Here is a 23,899-nt window from a genome sequence, read left to right on the forward strand (position 1 = left end):
GGGCCGGCGCCTGCACAACCTTCAGCTGGCACCTTGGCTGCTAGCTTAGCCCGGGCTCGTTCCAAGAGTCAGCTCGAGACAATCAGCTCATTTCTGGATAGCGTCCAATGCGAAAGTTTATTCAACTGACGAGGCTATTGTCGCGGTGATCATGCCGATCACGGGCTGGATTGATATTTGGGGCGATTGGCCGCTCGCTGTTCCTCCAGACTCGGTCACGATCCAGCCAACTACTTGTAACTACAGCTATAGCCTTGACTCGCTCTGAGATTCAATCCGAATCTACGATCAATCTGGCAGTGTGGAGGCGAACAGCGAATAGACGGGACGGAGCAGCAGGACTCATGCCCAGATTGGACAAATATCCAGCTGTCTGAGAGCCAATTGCGTGTAGCCTGTGATGGTTGTCGAGCTGCTTCTTTGACCGGCCAATGAATTGGACCAATTGCCTGCCTGCATAGATGCTAGCTTGCCCCTCCGAGGACCTGAAACAGCATTGATTTAACTAGCGACTGCTACGTGCAAAGTCGTTTGCATCATCCTTCGAGTTTTCGATCTCCTCCGATGGCCTTGGCCGGCTATTCTTAGCACTAGTGTGAAAGGCCGAATGCTACTAACCCGATGGCTCTGCTACAGTAAGATGGAGTCTCAATTGATTGATTAATCACACGATGGCGAGACAATTGATGACAGCTCTCCGTCTCCTCTTTGCCCTACGAGGCTACCATGGAAGATTCTCGCGCGCGAGAGCAGAAAAACTTGACGCCTGTGCGAATTGCATGCACCCTTTCCGTCAGTATCATAGAGCCATTAGAATTTCTGTCATATTTGGCAATGAGGCCGCGACAGTATTCGCGACAACAACGTTTGTTGAATTTACCCCAAAGACGAGCGAGTCTGCTGCTAGCAATGCTGCGTTTAACGGATGATTCAAGTCTTTTCTCCGTCTCATCACCAGCTTACCTTTCTAATCAACAACATTGATGAGGTATATGGTACAGAGCACAGCTCCTCGTCGTACTACCGCGAACTTGTAGCAATACTCGTATTCAGCTAAATGCAACTACACCCACTCGGCAATTTCTCATGTCCATCTCTAGCGTTTCAGGTCCATTATTATAAACATTGAAAGATAATACCTCATCATGTTGCACAGAGCCCATCACAATTACCGACCGCTTTTGCTCACACGTACTGTATTCTCACCGTAGCAACGTAATTTCGCTAGTAGGTGAGTTCATCTGGCCTCGCTGACTCGCTGCAGGGCTTCACTATTGAGACTGCTAAGATCTGGGCTCCTTGCGCCTTGCGGAGACGGCCCCGCGGTCCCAGTTTGTTACGGAGGCAGTGGCAGTGGCAGTGTCGAAAAGAGCACTTGAGTGCATGTGGATATCCCTGCTCGCTGCAAATCTCCATGCGATGCGATTTTCCACCATGGACCAGCTGCAGTGATGAGTTGCATTGTCAACTCCGTCCCCATGTCGAACATGTCTCACACATGTTGGGCAAGACATCTTGAGAGCTGCCCTGCCGCTGTTGCTGTCCTTACTGTACCGTCCACTAACAATCTGATGCACGATATGCGGCGTGAGCACAATAAGCAGGGAGGCACCAGTTCTCAGATGCTGATATTGCAAAGTAACACAGGGTAACACATGCGTCGTATCAGTATAGCACAGCATCTACAGATTTGCAGAACGTATCTATGGTTACGAACAATGGGACACTCAAAAAAGGGCAGCCGCCCTTCCTGCAAGGCGAAATTAGCAATGGCGGTGACAGCATCCAGGTGCCGTGTATCTATCTACCTGTAACACCAGGTCGGGAACAAGCACACCGAGATTTGGATGATTATCTCAAGGCTGCACCGCCACTGGACCGCCATAATACACGGAGCGCGTATACAGCACAACCGGTACGAGAACTTCGCATAGGGCAAAAGAAAACCCCCCCGACCATGTTCTCCAGCGACAGCGGTGCCTCTTACACGAACAACAATGGGGAACTTGGCGCTGGCAGACTGAGCTCCCGAGACCCGCCCCCTGGATGGGATCGGGTAGCCCGTCCCGGAATCTTGCTTTGGCAATCATCACCATCACGCGTTTGCGCGTGACAACGTGGTGATCCTAGCCAGGGGTTTGTCGGGTTTAGGGTTTATGCAAAAGCTTACTGGCCTCCCGCGGTGGTAATCGTGCCTGTATTAGCTGAAGCTTCGTGCTCGATTTGGTACAGATGTCCGTCGCTCATATGTAAACAAACGTGTATTATCTGTTAGCTTAGAGTTTTATCATGTGAGCACGAGGGCCTGAAGCTAAGCTTTGGTCCTCTTGAGAGCTATCATGTTCTATTTGGAGCTTCTGGAAACGGTGCAACTGAGCAGCACCCCGAGCCGCGGGCGACATGGTTTGACGGCTTGAAAGTTATTTCTGCAATTGTCAACCTGAGCGAGAGGCTATGGCTATCCTGGGAGCTCAGGTGGACGGAACGGGATATAAGAAGAGTAATTGCAAATGTCGTTTGCTCCACCTTTGACTTATGCATTCTCTGATGGCATCCATCTCCAGAATAGAGTTTCTTGCGTCTACATCTCGTAGATATTTCTTCGCATACAGTGTCGGTTTATCGCGGCTGACACTGTCGGTCATTTGCTGCCAGCTGTTGCAGCTTTCGCCGGACCGTTTCGGCCCGTCCATCCCACGGCATCCAGCCATGGCGGGGCACGCCGCCGCCCAAAGAATTTCCAAAGGCGAAGCTGGTTGATGCAAAGATCAATCTCCATATCGGGCGAGCTTCACAGGTAATTGGCCGGAGCTTCTAAACGTAGAGTCTGAACGAAGCTACCAGTTACTCGCTTGGAACCAGGTACCAGACGCTCTCTCGGGCTGTGACCGCATACAGATAGCAGACATGGAGGCCGAGATCAGGGCTGTTCTCCCCAACATCGACCCGGTCGTATCTGACTACTCCGTTGGATACCTGACCCATGCATCCACTGCCTGGGCAGATGAGGAGGGCGAGGTCCAAGATCCTCTCAACGAAGCCGCTGCTACAGTCACCGAGCTGCTTCTCTCTGCCTCTGGTGGCAAAGATGCCGCTCTCGAAGAAAAGATCAAGCAGCTGGTGGAGAAATGGGTCACCAAGTATGCCGAAGTCAACGGAGGTCAGAGACTGGGCCCTATGGCTATCAGGAGATTAGACCAAACGATCCAAGTCAGCTCTCAGCGGAACATGTCTTCTACTTTGGCTGTCGCCGGTGGCGCTGTCGATTTGGAATCCGCCAATGCTAGAAAGGTCGAGTCCAAGGTTGATCGCAAGAAGCTCGAAAAGGCTGAGCGAAAGATTGCCGCCAAGCAGCAGAAGAAGACGTTCAAGACTGTCGAGTACGAGGCCTCGAGACTGCTCGAGCTGCCCGAGGATGCACAGTCCTATGAAGAGTTCTACATGGCCGTCAACCCGCTGCAGATCGGTTCGTCGGGAACCAACAAAACCAAGGACATCAAGCTGGATAGTATTGATGTGTCTATCGGTGCAAACCGCATTCTCACTGATACCACTCTTACGCTCGCATATGGTCGCCGCTACGGTCTCGTTGGTAACAACGGTGTGGGTAAATCCACGTTGCTCCGAGCTCTCTCCAGGAGAGAAGTCGCCATTCCGACACACATCTCTATTCTCCACGTCGAACAGGAGGTAAAATATGCTTTTCCCCTTTGCGTACAAAGGTATTGCTGCTAAATGGATGATGCTAGATCATGGGTGACGATACCCCTGCTATACAAGCAGTTCTTGATGCCGATGTCTGGCGAAAGGTTCTCCTCAGAGAACAGGATGTAAGACAACACCGGCAATGGCGATATCCAGATCTTGTTTTCTGACTTTATCTATTAGGAACTCACGGCCAAACTGGCAGAACTGGAAGTCCAGCGAGCTCCCTTGGCCGACACATCAGCGGATGCTGCCAGGCTGGATCTTGAGAAGGAGACCATGGACACTAAGCTTGGTGACGTTCAAGCTAAGCTGTCTGAAATGGAGTCTGACAAGGCAGAGTCACGCGCTGCCAGTATTCTTGCTGGTCTCGGTTTCTCTCCTGAGAGACAACAATACGCAACCAAGACCTTCTCTGGAGGTTGGCGTATGCGTTTGGCCCTGGCGCGTGCTCTGTTCTGTGAACCTGATCTGCTGCTTCTTGACGAACCGTCCAACATGTTGGACGTTCCCTCCATTACTTTCCTTTCCAATTATCTCCAAGACTACCCAAGCACAGTTCTCGTCGTCTCTCACGACAGAGCATTCCTCAACGAAGTCGCTACGGACATTATCCACCAGCACTCTCAGCGCCTCGATTACTACCGCGGTGCCAACTTTGAGTCTTTCTACGCTACGCGCGAGGAGCGAAAGAAGACAGCCAAGAGAGAATACGAAAAGCAAATGGCAGAGCGAGCTCACTTGCAGGCCTTTATCGACAAGTTCCGTTACAACGCGGCCAAGTCGTCAGAAGCTCAGTCCCGTATCAAGAAGCTCGAGAAAATGCCTGTTTTGGAGCCGCCGGAGAAGGAATACGATGTCAAATTCCAGTTCCCCGAAGTCGAAAAGCTGTCACCACCCATCATCCAAATGTCAGAAGTCAGCTTTGGATACACTGCTGACAAGCCCTTGTTGCGGAACGTGGATCTCGATGTTCAGTTGGATTCTCGAATCGGTATTGTTGGACCCAACGGAGCTGGTAAGACAACAGTCTTGCAACTTCTTATCGGAAAACTCTCTCCGTCAAAGGGTCTCGTCACGGCACATCCACGACTTCGCATTGGGTTCTTTGCGCAGCACCATGTGGACTCACTCGACCTCACCATGAGTGCTGTCAGCTTCATGGCAAAGGCGTACCCTGGAAAGACCGACGAAGAATACCGTCGTCAACTAGGCGCTTTCGGTATCACTGGCACAACAGGGCTACAGAAGATGGAACAGCTTTCTGGAGGTCAAAAATCAAGAGTAGCATTTGCTTGCTTGGCATTGACACAACCCCACATTCTCGTGCTGGACGAACCGTCCAACCACTTGGATATCGAGGCCATGGATGCCCTGGCCGAGGCACTGAACGCATTCGAGGGAGGCGTGCTCATGGTTTCCCACGACGTGACGATGCTGCAGAACGTCTGTACATCCCTGTGGGTGTGCGACGGAGGCACGGTTGAGAAGTTTGACGGCAACGTGCAGCAGTACAAGAAGAAGATTGCGGCTCAAGCAGACGCTGCGGGCGTTGTCAAGGCGCATTAGTTTACTAATTTTCCTTGTGGCATATACTACAAATTGTTATGATATACTGCTGCTACTTGTAACTATAAATACGTGAACCAGCCTCGTTGCTCTGTAGACTGTATTCCCATCTTTGCTCTGCCAGAGTGATGCCAGTCTCCGTGTTCGCGCCAATTCAGTGCTAGCGGGGAAAACGTGGTGGGGGGGCGCCAACTCTCATCTCGGCTCATGAGCTGGCGTTGCAGGAGACACGATCAGGCAAAGGCTTGGGCAACGTTGCGGTAAAGAGCACAGGAGAGCGTGTTGGAAGCAACTGAAGCGATGATCCTCGCCCAACGACCAGGCAAGGCCGCATCGGCTTAGCGTGCTTGTATCTTCTCGCTGGCATTGAAGCTGCATGAGTGCCTACACCCCTTTTTTTTCGAGCCTGTGTACGAGTACGTGTAGTATGCAGTGACATGCCTTTGCCGAAAGTTTCCAGCAGCGATGCAGCCACCTGGCGATTGTCTCCAGGGATCATGAGAGTACGGTAGCGAATCAAATCGTGTGGATTCTTTTCTTCAGTCACGATTCACACCGTTGCGTGATGTCTACTATGCCTCCATGTAGACAGGTGTCAAGGTATCAAGGCACGGATGTAGGTCCATCTTCTGCTGCAGCAACATCAAACAGTAGAGCAAAGGGTCCATCGGGTTTACTGCCTTCTCCCCCTTCTTCAGGCGCCAGGTGGCCCTGAGCCCGGTGCTAAACGTGCTAAGCAGCCACTGGCTCTCCTTCCCCGGCTGGGCCCCGCCTGGCGATGGGGCCCATGGCGGTGAACCATCTCCACCCGCGGCGTCCCAACCTTCAAACAAAAACCACCAGCTCCTCCAAGCCCAAGCTCTTTGTCCTGCAAACCCGCGAAGCTCTCCATAGCTCTCGAGATCCTCTCCTTCTCTGCCTTTCTCTCTCCTTCACCGGACTCGATATCCGAGATTTTTTTTTAATTTATCACCACAGCGTCGCCTCCATTCAAAATGCGTGAGATTGTATGTTTCCCCTCCCCCCGCCCCCCCTTTCTTTTTTGTTTACTTTGGTCCCTCTCTGCAAACGCGTTGGAACCCCTGAATTTATACCCCGCCAAACTCGACACATGAACGTCTCGAATTTTTTTCACGCCCAATTCGATCCGATTGGAGCGCGATATGATGAGGAAAATGGCATTTGCTAATTATTGATATTTTTTCCGGCCAAATAGGTTCACATCCAGACCGGTCAGTGCGTAAGTCAACAACCTTTGAAGATCCGCCATGGAAGCGGTGTCCAGGAGCTCACCAGACTCAACAGGGTAACCAAATCGGTGCCGCCTTCTGGCAAACCATTTCCGGCGAGCACGGTCTCGACAGCAATGGTATCTACAACGGCTCTTCCGAGCTCCAGCTGGAGCGCATGAACGTCTACTTCAACGAGGTATGTTTTGATCCGCGCAAAAGAGGACACCTGGAGGACTTTTCACTCTGACCCTGATGGTGCAGGCCTCCAACAACAAGTATGTTCCTCGCGCTGTCCTCGTCGATCTCGAGCCCGGCACCATGGACGCCGTCCGTGCCGGTCCTTTCGGTCAGCTCTTCCGTCCCGACAACTTCATCTTTGGCCAGTCCAGTGCCGGAAACAACTGGGCCAAGGGCCACTACACCGAGGGTGCTGAGCTCGTCGACCAAGTCCTCGACGTTGTCCGCCGTGAGGCCGAAGGCTGCGACTGCCTCCAGGGCTTCCAGATCACCCACTCTCTCGGTGGTGGTACCGGATCTGGTATGGGAACTCTCCTGCTTTCCAAGATCCGCGAGGAATTCCCCGACCGAATGATGGCCACCTTCTCCGTTGTCCCATCCCCTAAGGTGTCCGACACCGTCGTTGAGCCCTACAACGCCACTCTCTCCGTCCACCAGCTGGTCGAGAACTCCGACGAGACCTTTTGCATTGATAACGAGGCTCTCTATGACATCTGCATGCGCACCCTTAAGCTGAACAACCCTGCCTACGGTGACCTGAACTACCTCGTCTCTGCCGTCATGTCAGGCATCACCACCTGCTTGCGATTCCCCGGTCAGCTCAACTCTGATCTCCGCAAGCTGGCCGTTAACATGGTTCCTTTCCCTCGTCTCCACTTCTTCATGGTCGGCTTCGCTCCCCTGACCAGCCCCGGTGCTCACTCTTTCCGTGCCGTCACCGTGCCCGAGCTCACCCAGCAGATGTTCGACCCCAAGAACATGATGGCTGCTTCTGACTTCCGCAACGGTCGCTACCTGACCTGCTGCTCCATCTTGTAAGTGACGAATGATGCCTTGGTATGATGAGATGCAGTGCTAACAGACATTTGTAGCCGTGGCAAGGTCGCCATGAAGGAGGTTGAGGACCAGATGCGAAACGTGCAGAACAAGAACTCCACCTACTTTGTTGAGTGGATCCCCAACAACATCCAGACTGCCCTTTGCGCCATCCCCCCTCGTGGCCTGAAGATGTCATCCACCTTCATTGGTAACTCCACCTCCATCCAGGAGCTATTCAAGCGTGTCGGCGAGCAGTTCAGCGCTATGTTCCGTCGCAAGGCTTTCTTGCATTGGTACACTGGCGAGGGTATGGACGAGATGGAGTTCACCGAGGCCGAGTCCAACATGAACGACTTGGTGTCTGAGTACCAGCAATACCAGGAGGCTGGTATTGACGAGGAGGAGGAGTACGAGGATGAGGCTCCCATGGAGGCCGAGGAGTAAAAAGCGAGCTGACTGTGTTGCTCCAACTTATTATTCTTTGGGCGCATAAGTTTGTGTGTGTAGCCCTGATCAGCACTGTAGGACTTGCCTTGCAGAGCTTGTTGAGATGACTGGACGACTATTTTGATATCCATGCGCGATATGACGGTCTGTCAGAGTAGCAAGTGTTTATAACTAATGAAAATAAACGAGTACAATTATTGTACTATCGTAACACTTTTGAACAATTACTTTTACATTGAGTGTTTGGTGATGTTTGTCTAATGCCATCTACAATAAATTCAGATAGTTCGTATGATGAAAGCTGCTCTCTCCTGTCAACCTATCACGTACAGAGTTAGTTGGCTTGTGGTTGCGCTAGCATCTACTAAAGACATCCAGCTTAGAGGGCTCAAAATTTGGCGTTGCAGCGTGCCTCTAGGCTTTCCTCCACCCACTTCTTCGGACTTTGAATGAGGGCTCTTCCAAGTGACCAAATTTCTTTCACTTTTCCTAATCCATACGTTGATGCAGATATCATTCTATAAAACCGTCTGTAGATTCTTGATTACTGCTCACTTGTAGCGAAGTCTCTGCTAGCACGCTGATGCCTGCACGTTTGCTAACTTTAGGCTGCAGCATCCACTCTGACGGCGTCGCCGTATAGTTGCCCCAATTGACCCGGATTCTGCGGATGATATCATCTTCACAATTGTCCCGAGCAATACTGAGGCATATGGCATAATGGATTCAATTGAAGGCGCAGATAAGAAACTCGAGGATCCTAGTGGCAACGCTGAGCGGGATTCGCACAGTCATGAGAGTCGGGAAATGACTGAGTCCAGAGTGTCGCTTGGTAGTGACGATGCCTCTTGGGTTGTTGTCGTAAGCGATTTGAATGAATTGTCAGCCACTTATATCATCTAACCATGGTGGCAGTCGGATCCTTTAGAGAAGTCTTTGGCGTCCGAGCCTGGCGGTGTTTCAATTCGCGGTGAGTCCGCCGCGGAAAATGAAACCAAGCTTCACGATAACAGGGCTGCCGTGGAACGATACATTGATTCAGTCCTCGCGGGAGAGGACTTTGCCTTTTGGTCAGAGGATGTTAAGCCGGAAGTCAAGGAGCAGCTGGTGAAGAATGCAGATGGCATGTACGATCATCTAGGCTCTATTTATATCACAACCCGATTTCTGACCATCTTAGGCCCCAATATGCCGGTGATCAGCTCGACCAGCTAAAAAGATACACAGACTCCAAATATATCCTTGAAGCTCTGAGAGACCTCCCTCATAATATTGACGCCATTTATGATAGGATGCTGCTAAGTACCGACAAAAGGCTACAGCCTCAAATCATAAGCTCTCTGAAATGGGTAGCATTTGCAATCGACACTTTGGATGTTGGTCTATTGTCAGAAGTCTTCACTCTGCATCTGGATCGGGCCCAGACCTTGGGTGAGGCGGTTGCGTTCTCCGCTGATGATGTCTTGAAATATTTTTCTGGGTTGCTGATTGAAAAGGATGGCTGCGTCCAGTTTGATCGCCCATACATCAAGGAATATTTAACCTCTAGCAGGATCCGCAATAGCCCTGTGTCTGCCTTCTCGTTCACAGCGAACGATGCCCAGATACACATTGCAAAGTCTTGCTTGGACCTTCACCTACAATGCAATCCCTCGGACAATTCAACCGATTCTGCTATTGTGGAACAACAAGGTGAAGAAGATGTGTCAAAATTGAAATCTTACGCAACTAAGAACTGGGCTCTGCATCTGGAGAGCGTGCCTCCTTCGTCTTGGCCGCCTGAGATTGTTCAGGCCGCAAATCTTGCACTTAATATCCGCAGCCGAAGTCTCTACAGCATGATAAACTCGGTTACTGATCGTCCTTTTATCCTTGACGAAGCATGGCTCAATCCACTGATATACACTGCTCACATAAACGCATACCGGCTTACCGATATGCTAATTTCAGAAGGGCTCGGTACTCACGAGTACATCACCCAAAGCGATTTAAATGCTGCGCTGCTGAGTGCTGCCTCGGCCGGAAGCTATGAAGTTGTCCAACTTCTCCTCGAAAAAGGCGCCAGCGTCGACGTCAAAACGGAACGCAATCTGAATCCTCTTGTAGAGGCCGCAGAAAATAGTCATTTGGAAATCGTGCGATTCCTAGTCGAAGAGAAATTTGCCATCAACGTTTTCAGCAAGGCTTTGGATGAGGCAGCGAGAGAGGGCAATTTCGAAATCGTGGAATTCCTTGTTCTCAACAAGACACCGGTCACTAAATTCGCTCTCAAAACTGTAGCTGGGTCTTTTGGAGATTCACCTAAATCTTTAGAGTGCTTAAAGCTTTTGCTTGATAACAGCAAGGGCATGAAGCTACAAGGGGCGCTCTGCAAGGCAGCCTACGGAGAGTGCTGGAAGGCATTTGAGGTGCTGCTCAGCAGAGGCGCGGATATAAATGGCCTTGATGGACGTTATGGTACTCCGCTTCACCAGGTGTGTGCGGCCCAGGATTTAGACGAATCCCGAGTCGAATATCTGTTGAGTCTGGGCGCAAATCCCAAGACCAGAGCAGGGCAGCACAGAACACCCTTGCAGGCTGTCTGTTATTCTTATGCTGGCAGAGATGAGAAAACTGCCATCAGGGTTGCGAAGCTTCTCATGGCCCGCGGCGCTGGAATCAACAGGACAGGAGGAGAGCTTGGCAGCGCTCTGAAAAACGCATGTGGATCGAAAGGCAAGGATGGTGTCTCTTGGTATTCCCTGGTGGAATTTCTCCTTCAAAACGGCGCAGACGTCAATGAAAAGGGGGGGCTCGTACGATACCGCTTTACAAGTCGCGTGCCATGTGGGACATGTTGATATCGTACGGCTGCTCTTGGACTGGGGAGCTGTTGTCAACCCCGGAGGCGAAGGTTATGTGCATGCATACGTCCATGCGATAATATCTGCTTCTTTTACCAAACCCAAAGAGGGATATGAGGGGGACATTGAAATGGTACAAATGCTGCTTGACCATGGTGCTGATATCAACCAGACAGGCAGCAACGTGTTTGGATGCGCACTACAAGCTGCAACCACAGCTGGAAACTTGAAGCTTGTCCGCTTCTTGCTTGATCACGGCGCAGAAATAGACTTGGAATTCGCGAATAGCGGAACTGCGCTCAAAGCTGCCTGTGCCCATGGTAATAACGAGATTGCACGCTTGCTTCTCGACCACGGTGCCGATGTGAATGCAGGAGGCCGTAATGCTGGAGTGATTATCCAGACTGCTTGCTGGAGTGGGCGCAGTAACGATGAAATGATTCATATGCTGCTCGATCACGGCGCTGATATTCGTCTCACCGGCTTCACATACGTCCCGCTTTTTCACATGGCCGCCATATCGGATGGAATTAAAGACAATACCGTGTTGAAGCGGCTTCTGGATCTCGGTGCCGATATCAACGAGGTGGACATGAACCGTGGCACGCCGCTTCACGCTGTACTGCGAAAATTATTCGAGGACAGCAGCATGAACCCCAGCAGGATCCGGTTTCTCATCGAGCACGGCGCAGACGTCAACTTTGACATTCCCATGTTTGGATTCGGCTCGCCGCTGCATCACTTGTGCGCAAACCCGGTTTACGATTCCAACAAGTATCCTCCTCACCGAGCAGCGGCCCTTCTTTTCGAACTTTGCCCGCAGCTTGATGTAAATGCGCAGAGCGGACGGTATGGCTCGGCTCTGCAGGCGGCGGTGTTTTGCGACTTGGAGGAAACTGTCCAGGTTCTACTCGACAACGGAGCTGATGTTAACGCGTCTGGCGGGAGGTATAACAATGCGCTGAATGCCGCTGTTGTCAGGGGGGTTTTGGCATACTGCCAGGAAGTTGCTTGATCTCGGGGCGACGCCCGATTGCCATGGACAGGATAACCCGGACGAGAAATGGCTTGCTAGGATTGAGAAGGAGGATGGTAAGATGGCTGTGGAGAGGTATAGGAAGTTTTGGGAGGTGGAAAGAAAGAAATATGTTGAAAGAGAAGGAACATTAAGTGCATAGAAAGGCATTAAGTGCATAGAAAGGTAACAGAGACAAGAGGATTGAACCTTTGAGAGCATCAAAGGGTGAACAATCGCCATCAGTGTCCACAGCTGGCAGAACTCTTGTGTGTTCAATGGCAGCCTATCTAGTATTTATTGCAGTCCTCTCTAAAGTTTTTTCTATTTTTTTTTTTTCCTCTCATCAACATCCACACACAACCTGAGCAGTCATCAAAAAGACCCTCTTGCAGAAGAAGCACTCGGCACTTGGGAAAGACGCGTCGCCTCCAAGTAAGGAAATTATTCCAGTTTCATGAGTATTACCATCCATATTCACATTAACCTCTTTCACAGAAACTACTATCACTCCGAATAACTACATAAGAGCGACATGATGCCAGGGGCACAGTCAGTGAGGGAACCGGAGTGGGAAGAACCAGAGTGGGAAGAACTAGAAGAGGAAATGCCAGAGTGGGAAGAACCGGAAGAGGGAATACCAGAGTGGTATGAATCAGACTGTGAGGAACCAGAATCGGAGGAACCAGAGTTGGAGGAACCAGAGTTGGAGGAACCAGAGTTGGAGGAACCCCAGTTGGAGCAATTACCTTTAACCTTGGAGGGAGAAATGAAACGGCCTAACTGCTTGGAGGGAGCTCCAGGACACCTCAGATAGAAGCAAGGAGGGTGTTATTTTGACAACGCATCGGGAGCAGCCAGCATAGCCCTGGTTGCTACTCGGATGCTTCGAACCATGTTCTACCACTCCGACGACTTGACAGCACCAGACGTCCAAGAAATTGCATCATTTCTCAACTTTGTAGGATACGAGGAAGACATCCGAAAATACGTCAAAGGATTGGATCTGGTTGGACAAAACACTGACACGGGTTCAAGTCCGCAGTTTGGCGGTTTGTTTGGGAAATAATGGCAACCCTACCCTTTGAAAAAGTTAGCAAGGACAGCTCTTCGGCCTGCTGTCTGAAATAGAGTTGAATTGGCATAGAGGCAAGAGAACAATAGAGCAGTTTGAGAAATGGGAGGACACGAGGGAACCAGGAGGAGTTGGCCACGCTCAGTGGCATCACTTTACACTATGATAGACACCTAGAACCACTTTTCAAATAATTATTGAGGTTATCGTTTTTCATGCGCTCAATACAAGGGCTGAATTGTTGCTCCCCAAACTCACTTGTTTCCAGAAGCACATGGGAACTTTCATTCCGATAGTCAAAGCCATGTACTTGAATTCCAAGAGTCGTATGCAAGCGGTATAACTCGGTGTCTCAACAAGAACACATATGGAGAGAAAATGGCTTTGTCTTGGCACGCTTTCTCCTTTTATAAAAACTCTTTGTCCTTTGGCAATAAGTCTTTGTTCTTTCGCAATTAAATCTTTGTCCTTTCGGGAGAAGTCTTTGTGCTTTCGTAACAACTCTCTGTCCTTTTGTAGTTGCAGCATGTACTTAGGTCCCTGGGTAGAGAGCTCAAGGCATTTCATGTCGCCGTTCTATTTAAAGTGTATCATTGATACGTCGGATTCGAAGGATCCGATACTGAGCTCAGGTTTGATGTCAATTCAGCAAATGAGAGAAAAGTGATCCAGCACCCCAATTCTGTTCTCTAGCGCTCTAGCTCTAGCATACCTAGGCTGCTGCTGCTGCTGCTACTGCTGTTCTTAATGTATTTGGCAGTTGTGTATTTAAATATGTGGGCTGCCTACCTTGTTGAGCTGCAGCTAGAGTACTGTATAATGGAATCTAGGTGCTGTATAACTTCTACCACAAGTAATTATCGACTTTTAATATCACTTCAACATATAATATATCCTCACGCAAGACAGGACAAGCCGGTCAGTTAAAAAGACAACACAGTGCGCAAAATATATCGACACTCCTATTATGACTCAGCAAAAAGTTCAAACGAAGCTCCAGCATCAACCACCCATTGCACCACCACAATCAAGCCTTGATTGCGACAACCCTCACCAGTTGACCGACCCCCGGCTCAACTTGTCTCAAAATCACCCCCAATGGCATCAATTCTAGCTCCTAGCCGGGGCAAGGCCCTGAGCAAGGCTTTTTCCACGGCCGCAGCCTCGCCCTCCTCACTACCCTCAATACTACCGGCCTCGACGACGACAACGATTGCCTCCCCGAGCAGATTCGCTTCTGCGAGACGACAATTCTCAACGACGCAAGGCCGACCGTCAAAACTGGGCATCACGCCGCTTTCGATCCCTCCGGGCGTGGAGGTTGTCATGGGAGAGCCAAAGGCGTTTCGGTCGGCGACGTCGTATAAGCCGGTTGTGAAGAAGAAGATTACCGTAAAGGGACCATTGGGTGGGTTTTCTCTTGCCTGCATTTAGTCTTGAGATGGAGGGGAGAATCATTTCATTATATGGACCTGTGGGCTGACAAGTGGTGCGTTGTGCGATTAGGAACTCTGGATATGGATGTGCCCGAGTTTGTGGACCTGGTTCAAAACGCCGAAGAAAAGACTGCGACGCTCAGCGTGAGAGATCCGAATGCGAAAGAGCAGAAAGCCATGTGGGGTATGTTTCCTCCAACTACTATCCTTGATGCTTCAACCAAAATCGGGTTGGCATAAACCACAGTACCCTTGACATTTGGACTAACAAAAGCCGTCTGAAATCTCTCCAGGAACATCATGGTCCTACCTCAACAACCACATCACCGGCGTCTCCGAAGGCCACACAGCCATCATCCGCCTCGTCGGCGTCGGCTACCGCGCCAGCGTCGAGCAGCGCGGCGCAAAGGAGCAGTACCCGGGCCAAAAGTTCCTCTGCCTCAAGCTCGGCTTCACGCACCCCGTGGAGGTGGGCATCCCCAAGGGCGTCACGGTGACGACGCCGTCGCTGACGCGCATTCTGCTCGAGGGCCCTAATCGGGAGGTGCTCATGAGCTTTGCGGGCGTGGTGCGGAATTGGAGGAAGCCAGAGCCGTACAAGGGCAAGGGAGTGTTTATTAACGATGAGACGATTAAGCTGAAGCAGAAGAAGATTAAATAAATGAGGTGAAGAGAGAAGAGAAGAAACAGAAGCAAAGAAAAGAGCGAGGGAAAGAAAAGTGTACAGTAAGTTGGCTTTGGACAAGGGTGTTTTTTCAACGGAGACTTGTATCATCATCAGGGCCTGCCTTTTTGGCGAGAGGTGTTTAGACATATTTATACATCTTACATGTATATATTAAACGACAAATCCAAAATTAACATGCAGACATGAATCTATGCCTGCTTTTTTTTGCCCGTATTTCCCATGCTTTATATATATATAAATATCCCTCTTACAGCTTGGCGCTCAAAACTTCCTGCACTACTTCCAGGACTTTGCCATGCACCGCCGCGGGCGCTGCCACCACGCCCTTGTTGTTTGCAAGTGTCCGTCCAATGCTAAAATCTAGTCTTTTGCCGTGAATGTCGGTGACCTGTCCGCCTGCTTCCCTGACAATAAGATCGCCAGCAGCGTGGTCCCAGATCTTCTCCTGATATGTAGCGCTCACGGGCAGGCGCAAGTAAATGTCTCCAGCGCCACGAGCAATAGAGCCGTACTTGGCCTGGCTGTCCATGCGGACGCTCGGCTCGGTAATGCCCAGCTTCTGTGAGATGGCGGCCTGATCGCCGTGGGAGGAGTGACCGGCTTCCACACTCTCGCAGAAGTTGGCCTTTGTCAGATCGTCAATGGCGCGCATGGAAATGGGTTTGCCATCCTCGGCGTCGAGGTTCACAGTCGCGAGCGCGCGGCTCTTGGCGCCGTGGCCTTGGACGGCGGAGAACAAGACTCCGTGGCCCTTGTCGGTCTGGTTTGCGCCAATGTCGGTGGTGAGGCGGGCAGAATCGTCAATGGGGAGGTTGGGGCATCCCAGAGCGCCAACTTTGACGTCGCCGTCAATCATGAGGGCGAGGCATACGGCGTACTGGCCTCCACGGAGGAAGCCCTTTGTTCCGTCGATGGGGTCAATGGCCCAGATGCGTCCCTGGGAGCCACCAGCACTGTTTCCCTTGTCGATAAACTCAACCATGGCATCAACATCCTTGATAGGTCCGCCCAGCAGAGCTTCAGCAGCGGCATCGTCCAACTTTATATCTTTCACCAAGTCCCAGATTGTGGTCCTCAGATTGGCATCCTCCTTCAGCTTCGCAGACTCCTCCTCGGCGACAATGGCATCGTTTGGGAAATTGTGCTGCAGAGCCGCAATGATGAGTGCCTGCGCTCCAAAGTCGCCAATCGTGACTGGTGACTTGTCATTCTTGTCGACAGTGCCCTTGGCCTTTTCGTGAAAGACTCGCTTTGTGAGGATGGAAGCGCGCTGGACGGCGAGCTGAGCAATCTGGAGCTCCTTTTCGTACTTTGGTGCGCTCATGGCTACGGCTGCTGAGTGTGGAAAGGAGAAGCGACTGGGTCGGAGGATCGAGGAGAGGGAGCAATGTCCGGCTTGGTGGACGAGGCGCGAGATGGAGGCGAGAGATAGGGAAGCCGTCGTGATGCCTGCGATGGGGAGGAGGAGCGAGAAGAGAAGGACGATGACGGAGAGAGAGAAAAGGAGGATTAGACGAGATCTGGGCGCAGAGGATGTCGATCGGTTGAGTTTATGTGGAGATGAAGAGGAAGAGTGGGATGTCGACATTCGAGGACTGAAGACGGCGCTTATGTTTTACGCAGCCGCGTGTAATAGAACAGATACAGGCGCAAAGAATGCCAACAGCCAAAGCCTCAATTGAATGATTCCTCAAGCCAATAAACAGAGCGAGGGAACATTGCAAAAAATCAAAGGCAACATCACCGGCAAAGCCTCCCGTCAATCACATCATTCGGTCCGTCGCCAAAAGCGCTGCTGCTACCCCGCCATCAACCGCCCCGACGTCCCGCGCATTTCACGGCGGGGCTGGTTGGAGCTGGAGCCCTTCCGTGTCGGCGCTCCGGCCAGCCAAATTTTCCGAGCAGAGACGCGGGAGAGAAAATTATTAGAGCCGAGCTTCAACTTTCTTGCGACTTTGCCGAGCCGATCCCTTTGCCTCGTCCCACCAGTAAACAACAACACCCCAAATTGTCGCAAGAAGCAGCTACAAATCCAACAAAATGGCCTCCTCGCCCGCCAACCTCCGCTCCCTCTACCGCTCCCTCCTCCGCGAACTCCCGCCCCGCCCCATCCTCGCCTCTCCCCGAACTCCCATCCACAACCGCATCCGCTCGTCCTTTACCGAAACCTCAAACTCCTCGTCACCGTCACTGCACGACGCAGAGCACCAAGCCCAGCTCGCCCACCAGGCCGTCACCTACCTGCGCGCCCAGCGCATGTACGTCACCCTCGTCGAGCGATATAATCCCGGCATGGAGATGCCGCAGGACGAGCGCATTCGCCTGACGGCCCGGAGAGTCGGGATGGATCTTCCTGCGGCTAAGGCTAAGAAGGAGGAGAAGTGATTCTTTTCTAAAGAAAATATGAGAATTTGAGTGAGAGCCGATGATATATTCTTCTTCTTCTTCTACGATCCGTCCTCTTTTTAGGAAATACTTTTTCTTGTACATGATTTCAAGGGAGGAGGCGCCTGTCGTGTGACCTACCACGACATAGCAAAGAACGACATGCACCCTTCGAGGAATGGGCCATGTCATACACTACCCTTCTCCCTCTTCTTTTCTTCTCTTTCTTCGTTTCCTTTCTCGGAGCTCTCGGCAACACGGCGTTGAACGGGGAATATTAGTATATACCCACGGACTGGAGGCAAAGTCTATTCATCTTGGACTACGCGACAAGGACGGCAAGGCAGATGTATACATGCCAAGAGAGGACCACCAAGACACACACAAGAGACGGAAGGCTTTACATGTGCAGCTACACACTCCTCTAAATGCAATGGCAGCCGAATGGCCGCTTATTATGTGTCCAAGATCAGAAGGCACTGGGATTTAAAGCCATATATCATATGTGCTCGTGTTTTATATGTAATATGCGCCATATTCGGCTATACATATTCACCTAGTGTACAAATAGGTACATATATATATATATATATATATATATATATACAATGAAATATCCGAAAATGCCAAAGCTCCAGGCCAGGTATAAATTGCCTCGATGGGGGTATCAAAAGTCAGGCAAATACATACGTATGTATATCTATGTACGCCAATTCCAACGGTTCGCTTGCCAATTGTCAGATGTCATCAAAATTCATCTTTTGCGTCTCCTCCTCGCATCATCATTGTCGTGAAAAAAGAAAAATAGGAGAAAAGTAGGAAAATAAAATAAAAGTAAGCCGCCAATGTCAACAACGCACGCCTACACCACTCCAACCCCATTGTCCTCCAGTGACTCGTCCCATCCTCCCGTCTGCAGCAGCCACTCGCCGGCCCGCTCCTTCACTGCCGTCATGGCTGTTCCCAGTGAGCTGTTCCACTGGTCCTGTACAACTCGCACTTTTTCCTTGAGATCCTCTGTCAACCGCCGGTTTTCAATCTCTCGCATCTGCTTGGCTCGCAGCTGTCGATCTTCAGGCTGGATAGGTGTGCCGTCTACTTCAGTGAGCTGTGTGGCAAGCACTCGAGCCTTGGCGTTGACCACTGCCTCTTTGACCTCGTGAAGAAGACACAACTGGTTTGTGTGTGCCTCAATGAACTGATATGTACTCTTCTCAGCATGGAGTAACAAGCTATACAAGTACTGCAGCGGGTGGTCATGATACGCCGGGTTCTCTTCGTATTCCAACGCTGGAATATGGACGCAAAATCCCTCCAGATCCAATGGAATAGTCTCCAAAAGTCCGCAAAGCGGAGGGGCAATATCCCAAAAGGCAGAAAGCTGCAGCTCGATGCCGCGTGCAACCGCCTCATCCATCACGGACCTAAATTCGCGTGCTCGGTCCAGTACCTCATTTGCGAATGCGTACTCCCGCTTGTCTGCGTCTTCTTTGAAGAATGCCTCGGCCGATTTGAGTTTCTCTGAATTCTTGGAAAGCCGGTACGGCGTCAACACAACGTCGCGATAACGAGCATTGCGGTCTGATAGCAAGTCGTAAATGGCCCGGTGCAGAGACTCGCGCTGCTCAAATATCCACTTGAGGAGAGTCAACTTCTCCAGCAGCTCCGGTTTGTCATCGCCTTCTTCTTGCGGCATGTCGGCATCGATCTCGCTGCTGTCGAATAGATGTCGGGCCAAGTCGTCAAATAGCTCTGTCGCTCGAGTGATTCGCTCCATAAGAATATCATTCAGCGGCAACACTACTTGGTTCTGGAAATGTTCATATTCCACTTTTTCCACCTCCTTCTTTTTATCCTTTTCTTGTTCATTAAAGTCAGATTCAATAGCTGCGGCATCAGCATATCCCAAATTTCCCGAATTGATTTCTTTCTGCAAGTTAGATCTCAAAGCCACGCGGCGCTCTCCTGCTGCTTTGGAAGCCTCTTCTCTGCGTCGATGACTGCTTGAGGCAAATCTCTCTTTTGACCCGTCAATCTCACCCAGCTCGCTCAAAGATCGTACGGAAGCACGAATTGATGTTAGCTTGGGGTGGCTGTTATTCACTGCGGGGTGGTGTCTCGGGTAAGGGGGCGGCATGGTGACCAGTCTAGACACATCTAAAAGCCTCTGCCGATTTGTTGCTGTAGACGGAGTAGATGCTACAGAGGTATTCGACGGTTGAGGAGTCCATACTGCCTCTCCCTCGTCATGCCAGCCAGTCTTCTCTGGAGGATAGTCCGACATGGAGCTTTGTTCGCCTGCAGACGCATAATGCGGTGTAGTTTGCTCCTCTTCGATCCACTGGTCCTTGGGAAGAACGCCCATATATTTGGACTCGCGCTTAGATCTTTCAAACCCACCCCGGTTTGGATCGTTATTTGAATCCGTCTCCCACCATCGACTAGGTGGTCTGCCACGCGAGCTTCCGTTTTCGTAGTTGTCGCTGACGCTCATACTGAGAATAGGAGACAATGAGGGCATATAGTTTGCAGCGCCGCCCCAGTTGAGAGGTTGCTTGATCCCGGGGGATGGCGGGAGACTCCCAGACGCCGGAGCTGAGCTTGATGAGTCCTCGGCTTGATAGACGGAGCTAACAGAGCCTCTATGAGACCGATTTGGTTCCGAAGACTCTGGAGTCCAGTCGCCAACAGATGGAGAGTTCACCGACTCTCGTCGCGTGGAGCTCATTGGACGGAATAGATCCCGACTCAAGTCGAAGATTTCGGATCCCATGGCCCCAATAGCTGAGGAGTATCTCTCTCGTCGGATTCTAGACTCGGCAACTATAAAGTCGGAAAAGAGGCGGACTCGATCTGCGTCTGTTGTGGCCGACGCTTCTTTAACGGCAAACGACCGAAATCTCTCGATTGATGCAGTTGCAAACTCTGCAGCGCTCTGGCTCACAATGGCTTCCTTTGATGGAGACGCCGCTATGGACGAAGCCAAGCGTGATGCCTCAGCAACCGCTGATCCAGAACTAGACCTGGCCTGGGGTGGCGGAGTAGGTAGAGATTTCGGCACCGCAGCTTGGTTTCCGCTAGATTGCCGGTAGGTCTTGGCTGGTGTTGGCGAAAAAGGAGGTGTAGCTACTTCACGGTGCAGTAATGTGGCCGAATCTGGTGCACGGGGAGTCGAGTTCCGAGAGTCATGCTGTCCAGATAGATTAGATTCTCCGGTCAGGGGTTGGTCCATAGGCGCTTTCCCACTGCTCCGAGGAGTTGCTTTGCCGGTGGTCATTTTGCGTGTTAGGCCGCTGATGGGCGCAGGAACAACAACAATATCGGCAATCTGTCGTGCGTCCAACGAACTATCAAGGGACCCCCGGGGCTCATGTCGAGTGCGGCTCTCAGTTCTTCGCTGTAAGATTGTCTTGTCATGACGCACGGCTTTGGCACGATTCAAGCTGCCAGAAGAATTCAAGGCCGGCTCTATGGGCTCGCTCGGATTGCTCGCAGTTGCTGTATCGATCGTCAGATTGGGAGATCGCCCTCCTACTTGTTGAATGGATTGTGGTGACTGCAGTGATTGTGACGGCTCCCCATTCCTCGCAGGCGCAGTAGGCTGTAGGTGTCCCGGAGTTGCTGGAGGCTGAGGTCGAGTAGTGGGTGGCGTGTCGCTATCTAGCCAGTCGGCTGGCGTTGGAGGCACGGGCCCCAGAGATGACACGCCGGACGGCGGTGGTCTGCGAGTTGGCGGAGAAATAATGGGTACATTGTTTCTGTCCATGCTTTGTACGCTTTGCGATCTGCTCGACGAAGGCGGTGGTCCAGGCGGAGGCGGAGGAAGGGGCATACCAGGCTCCCATCTTGTCTGAGAAGAAGACCGTGAGCGTTCAGACGTCGGCGTATCGAGGGCGCCTGTGGAGGCAGCCCTTCGAGCCGCCGGGGGGAAACGTATCAGGGTTCATGGCGGTTGCTGATATAACTCGTTCATGTTCTGGTGAATGGAACACGGAGGGCCCACCGGTCCGTCTAGAAGCAGATACAGGATGAGCTGGCTCTGGAGATTGCGATGGTCCAGGGTCTCTTCGTCGTCCCAAGGATGCCAGCGCAAGAAGACGCTCTCGAGAGCTTCCCCTACCGCTCAAACCCGGTGGCGGAGGGAATGGGCGCGTAGCAGCAACTGGTGGCTCAGGAGAGGGTCGCTGGCCCAGCAGGGTAGAAAACCTTGAAGGGGGAGCGCTAGCTATTTGCGCTGGTGAGTAGTCGAACGCCATGGTGAGAGGTCGAGGCTGCTGCTGTATGTTCCTCCTTGGAGGGCTATAAGGCGGAGGTGGGGGGGGGGCTGCTAGAGAAGCTGTCATTTCAAATCTGGTCAGCATATAATCATCTCCTATTTGCAGTTGGCTCATCGAAGACCTATAATGATCCAAAGAAGAGATTTAAGAAAGTTTTAAGAAGAGTCTATAAAAAGAACAGAAAGAAGAAAGAGATCCCCACCCTGAGCATCGCTTCCCACAAACGTCAGAGGCCGTTCTGTCGTCGGCATGGCCGCTGGCGATGCCACCCATTCTTGTGGGTTGTACGGCATGATGGCGCTGGCTGGCGTGTGCATGGACTGGACATGAGATGAGGCCATGGACACAGCCGAGATGGGCGAGACGAGCTGGTTGCCGTAGCCCGCTAAGGACGTCGTCGAGAGCGGATGAAGAGCATGGCGAAGACGCGTAGAATCACGGGGAGAGGTGGAAGACATATTGGCTCGAGCTTCCGGGACCCAGCCGCCCGTGTTCGCCAACGTCGGTGGCGGCCCTGGAGCTAGGGGCTTGCAGAGAATGTCTGAGACAGCCGAGGGGTGCAACCTGGACGGCAGGTGGAAGGTTGGATCTGGCGATGGACCCCCGAACCAGGCCGGATGTCAGAACTATCGGTGGAAGCGCTCTCCGCGCCCTGTCCGCTGCGTTAGTGAGCCAGGAGGCGGTATGCCAGATGAGGTCTGTGTCTCGATGTCCTGCTGCTATTTTGGAGGTTTGTCTGCCCATGCTCGGGGTCCACCCAGAGCATCGACTTCAGGCGGACAGAGGCCGGTCAACAGCCTGAGCCCTCGGATTGGCGAGACACGCAGAGGAGGGGGAACGGCCGGCGGGCTAGCGAGACAAGGAGGCTGGCTGTCACCATACAGACGCAGACGCCCTGTACCTGTGCTCTGCATCGACAGGTGGGAGGGCAGGATTTGCGCGAGAGGATTCCAGGCCATCAGGCATGGCATGGCATGGCGAGTCGCACGGCATCCCGAAGCGGGAGCAGGCCATGCCAGGGGTACAGGTACATGGCTGTCGCGCGGCCGAGGCGTCGTCGAGCGCTGGCCGCTTGTAGTGCATACTTCGTACCTGCTCGAGCCGCTAGGCACAAGCTACCATCAAGAGGCGCGCCTGGAGGGGAAAAAGCGATGCTGAAGAGGCGGGCCGTTGATGGTGATGGCGAGCCCTGCTTGGCCGAAAGCGCGAACCTTGGTGGAGGATCCCTGTCGGAGCGGCGTGTGCTAAACCCCGCTAGGACGAGGCGACCAGAAAGCGAGCAGAGGCCAAGGCACCTAAAGCGCCTTAGTGGCGCCTGCATGCAATCCCTTGTACCTGGGACTTTGTGCCGGTGCTGTAGACTGGGTATACGGAGGATTATCACCACCCAAGCAGCCATGGACCTCAGCCTACAGGAAGAGATTGATACTTTTACAGGCATGGCCGTGCCTTGCAGGGCATGTTCAAAAGCCAAAGGGAGTACCAGCAGCTCACTGAAGCATTTTCAAAGCTCATACGATTCCGAGTGCCGGCTGCTGCTACCACAAGCGCTTCCAAGCATGGTAGCATCCGAATCACCACAATCAAAGACCAAGAAAAAATAGAAAATACTCCGGGAGATGCCAGGTCTGGAGTAGTGCGATGCAATGTGACAGCAAAGTGGGCCGCGTCTTCAACAAGAACCGATGTGCACTGGCTGGCTCCTGTTTCTTATCAGACATGCCTGTCTGTTGCATCGGCTGTTAGTTACGAGTAGATTAGGGATTCTTCAAGGGATGAAACTTGTATTCCTCCCTCCATTGTGCACCCATCATTCGGCCGAGAGAAGAAATCTAGAACAGGGAGCCGGAGGCATGCATCGCGTGTCAGGTTGTGTTACAAGACATGTGACATGCCCTGATCATTATCGAGGCTGTCGAGAAGTCTGTCAAAGAAACAGTTCAGCTGTCGGTTGCATCTTTCGTGCATCCGGCCTTGTACTCGGTACCTGCTGCTAAAACATGCGACCCGCCCCCTGCGTGGATCGCGCTTTTTTTCTCCTCTGCTTCGATGCGAGTTTATTGACGAGAACAGCCTCCGGTTGGCCAGAAGCTGCAATGCGCTACTAAGCGCCGGCAGCCATTCGAACCACGCGTGTTCTTAATATAGCTGCCAATCAGAGGTGCTGCTAA

General features: G+C 51.9%; 11 protein-coding genes across 11 annotated transcripts; 8 read left to right on the forward strand and 3 right to left on the reverse strand.

Annotated features, from left to right (window-relative positions):
• Positions 1-1,402: 1,402 nt before the first annotated feature.
• Positions 1,403-2,290, forward strand: TrAtP1_000971 (uncharacterized protein). The gene is made up of 2 exons (XM_066110801.1): positions 1,403-1,587; positions 1,640-2,290. The coding sequence occupies exon 2, from the start codon at positions 1,706-1,708 to the stop codon at positions 2,111-2,113; it is 408 nt and encodes a 135-aa protein (XP_065966874.1). The 5' UTR covers positions 1,403-1,587; positions 1,640-1,705; the 3' UTR covers positions 2,114-2,290.
• A 383-nt stretch (positions 2,291-2,673) lies between these two features.
• On the forward strand, positions 2,674-5,329 carry TrAtP1_000972 (uncharacterized protein). Its single transcript, XM_014090917.2, has 3 exons — positions 2,674-3,690; positions 3,750-3,830; positions 3,889-5,329. Exons 1-3 carry the CDS (start codon positions 2,908-2,910, stop codon positions 5,272-5,274), a joined length of 2,250 nt encoding a protein of 749 aa, XP_013946392.1. The 5' UTR covers positions 2,674-2,907; the 3' UTR covers positions 5,275-5,329.
• Positions 5,330-6,113: 784 nt separating this feature from the next.
• Positions 6,114-8,218, forward strand: TrAtP1_000973 (uncharacterized protein). The gene is made up of 5 exons (XM_014090918.2): positions 6,114-6,281; positions 6,491-6,514; positions 6,580-6,702; positions 6,768-7,558; positions 7,616-8,218. Exons 1-5 carry the CDS (start codon positions 6,270-6,272, stop codon positions 8,004-8,006), a joined length of 1,341 nt encoding a protein of 446 aa, XP_013946393.1. The 5' UTR covers positions 6,114-6,269; the 3' UTR covers positions 8,007-8,218.
• Positions 8,219-8,729: 511 nt separating this feature from the next.
• Positions 8,730-10,849, forward strand: TrAtP1_000974 (uncharacterized protein; the record flags this gene model as incomplete). Its single annotated transcript, XM_014090613.2, has 3 exons — positions 8,730-8,870; positions 8,925-9,136; positions 9,190-10,849. The coding sequence occupies 3 exons, from the start codon at positions 8,730-8,732 to the stop codon at positions 10,847-10,849; spliced, it is 2,013 nt and encodes a 670-aa protein (XP_013946088.2).
• A 133-nt stretch (positions 10,850-10,982) lies between these two features.
• TrAtP1_000975 (uncharacterized protein) lies at positions 10,983-11,867 on the forward strand (the record flags this gene model as incomplete). The annotated part of the gene is made up of 1 exon (XM_066110802.1): positions 10,983-11,867. The coding sequence occupies one exon, from the start codon at positions 10,983-10,985 to the stop codon at positions 11,865-11,867; it is 885 nt and encodes a 294-aa protein (XP_065966875.1).
• A 715-nt stretch (positions 11,868-12,582) lies between these two features.
• On the forward strand, positions 12,583-13,125 carry TrAtP1_000976 (uncharacterized protein). Its single transcript, XM_066110803.1, has one exon. It carries the CDS (start codon positions 12,751-12,753, stop codon positions 12,934-12,936), a length of 186 nt encoding a protein of 61 aa, XP_065966876.1. The 5' UTR covers positions 12,583-12,750; the 3' UTR covers positions 12,937-13,125.
• A 915-nt stretch (positions 13,126-14,040) lies between these two features.
• On the forward strand, positions 14,041-15,039 carry TrAtP1_000977 (mitochondrial 54S ribosomal protein uL6m; the record flags this gene model as incomplete). The annotated part of the gene is made up of 3 exons (XM_014090919.2): positions 14,041-14,350; positions 14,449-14,562; positions 14,672-15,039. The coding sequence occupies 3 exons, from the start codon at positions 14,041-14,043 to the stop codon at positions 15,037-15,039; spliced, it is 792 nt and encodes a 263-aa protein (XP_013946394.1).
• A 274-nt stretch (positions 15,040-15,313) lies between these two features.
• On the reverse strand, positions 15,314-16,654 carry TrAtP1_000978 (uncharacterized protein; the record flags this gene model as incomplete). The annotated part of the gene is made up of 1 exon (XM_014090920.2): positions 15,314-16,654. The coding sequence occupies one exon, from the start codon at positions 16,652-16,654 to the stop codon at positions 15,314-15,316; it is 1,341 nt and encodes a 446-aa protein (XP_013946395.2).
• A 452-nt stretch (positions 16,655-17,106) lies between these two features.
• TrAtP1_000979 (uncharacterized protein) lies at positions 17,107-17,941 on the forward strand (the record flags this gene model as incomplete). Its single annotated transcript, XM_014090921.2, has 2 exons — positions 17,107-17,447; positions 17,920-17,941. 2 exons carry the CDS (start codon positions 17,107-17,109, stop codon positions 17,939-17,941), a joined length of 363 nt encoding a protein of 120 aa, XP_013946396.2.
• A 372-nt stretch (positions 17,942-18,313) lies between these two features.
• TrAtP1_000980 (uncharacterized protein) lies at positions 18,314-21,283 on the reverse strand (the record flags this gene model as incomplete). Its single annotated transcript, XM_066110804.1, has 1 exon — positions 18,314-21,283. One exon carries the CDS (start codon positions 21,281-21,283, stop codon positions 18,314-18,316), a length of 2,970 nt encoding a protein of 989 aa, XP_065966877.1.
• A 40-nt stretch (positions 21,284-21,323) lies between these two features.
• On the reverse strand, positions 21,324-22,186 carry TrAtP1_000981 (uncharacterized protein; the record flags this gene model as incomplete). Its single annotated transcript, XM_066110805.1, has 2 exons — positions 21,324-21,787; positions 21,931-22,186. The coding sequence occupies 2 exons, from the start codon at positions 22,184-22,186 to the stop codon at positions 21,324-21,326; spliced, it is 720 nt and encodes a 239-aa protein (XP_065966878.1).
• Positions 22,187-23,899: the final 1,713 nt, after the last annotated feature.

The sequence above is a fragment of the Trichoderma atroviride genome, chromosome 1 (assembly GCF_020647795.1).
Source record: "Trichoderma atroviride chromosome 1, complete sequence".
Lineage (NCBI taxonomy): Eukaryota > Fungi > Ascomycota > Sordariomycetes > Hypocreales > Hypocreaceae > Trichoderma > Trichoderma atroviride.

Coding starts and splice junctions, on each gene's coding strand:
- TrAtP1_000971 (XM_066110801.1), top strand. CDS start 1,706: ATGGTTACGAACAATGGGACACTCAAAAAAGGGCAGCCGCCCTTCCTG.
- TrAtP1_000972 (XM_014090917.2), top strand. CDS start 2,908: ATGGAGGCCGAGATCAGGGCTGTTCTCCCCAACATCGACCCGGTCGTA. Junction 3,691..3,749: donor TTCTCCACGTCGAACAGGAG/GTAAAATATGCT, acceptor GGATGATGCTAG/ATCATGGGTGACGATACCCC. Junction 3,831..3,888: donor TTCTCCTCAGAGAACAGGAT/GTAAGACAACAC, acceptor TTTATCTATTAG/GAACTCACGGCCAAACTGGC.
- TrAtP1_000973 (XM_014090918.2), top strand. Junction 6,515..6,579: donor ACATCCAGACCGGTCAGTGC/GTAAGTCAACAA, acceptor CAGACTCAACAG/GGTAACCAAATCGGTGCCGC. Junction 7,559..7,615: donor CTGACCTGCTGCTCCATCTT/GTAAGTGACGAA, acceptor AGACATTTGTAG/CCGTGGCAAGGTCGCCATGA.
- TrAtP1_000976 (XM_066110803.1), top strand. CDS start 12,751: ATGCTTCGAACCATGTTCTACCACTCCGACGACTTGACAGCACCAGAC.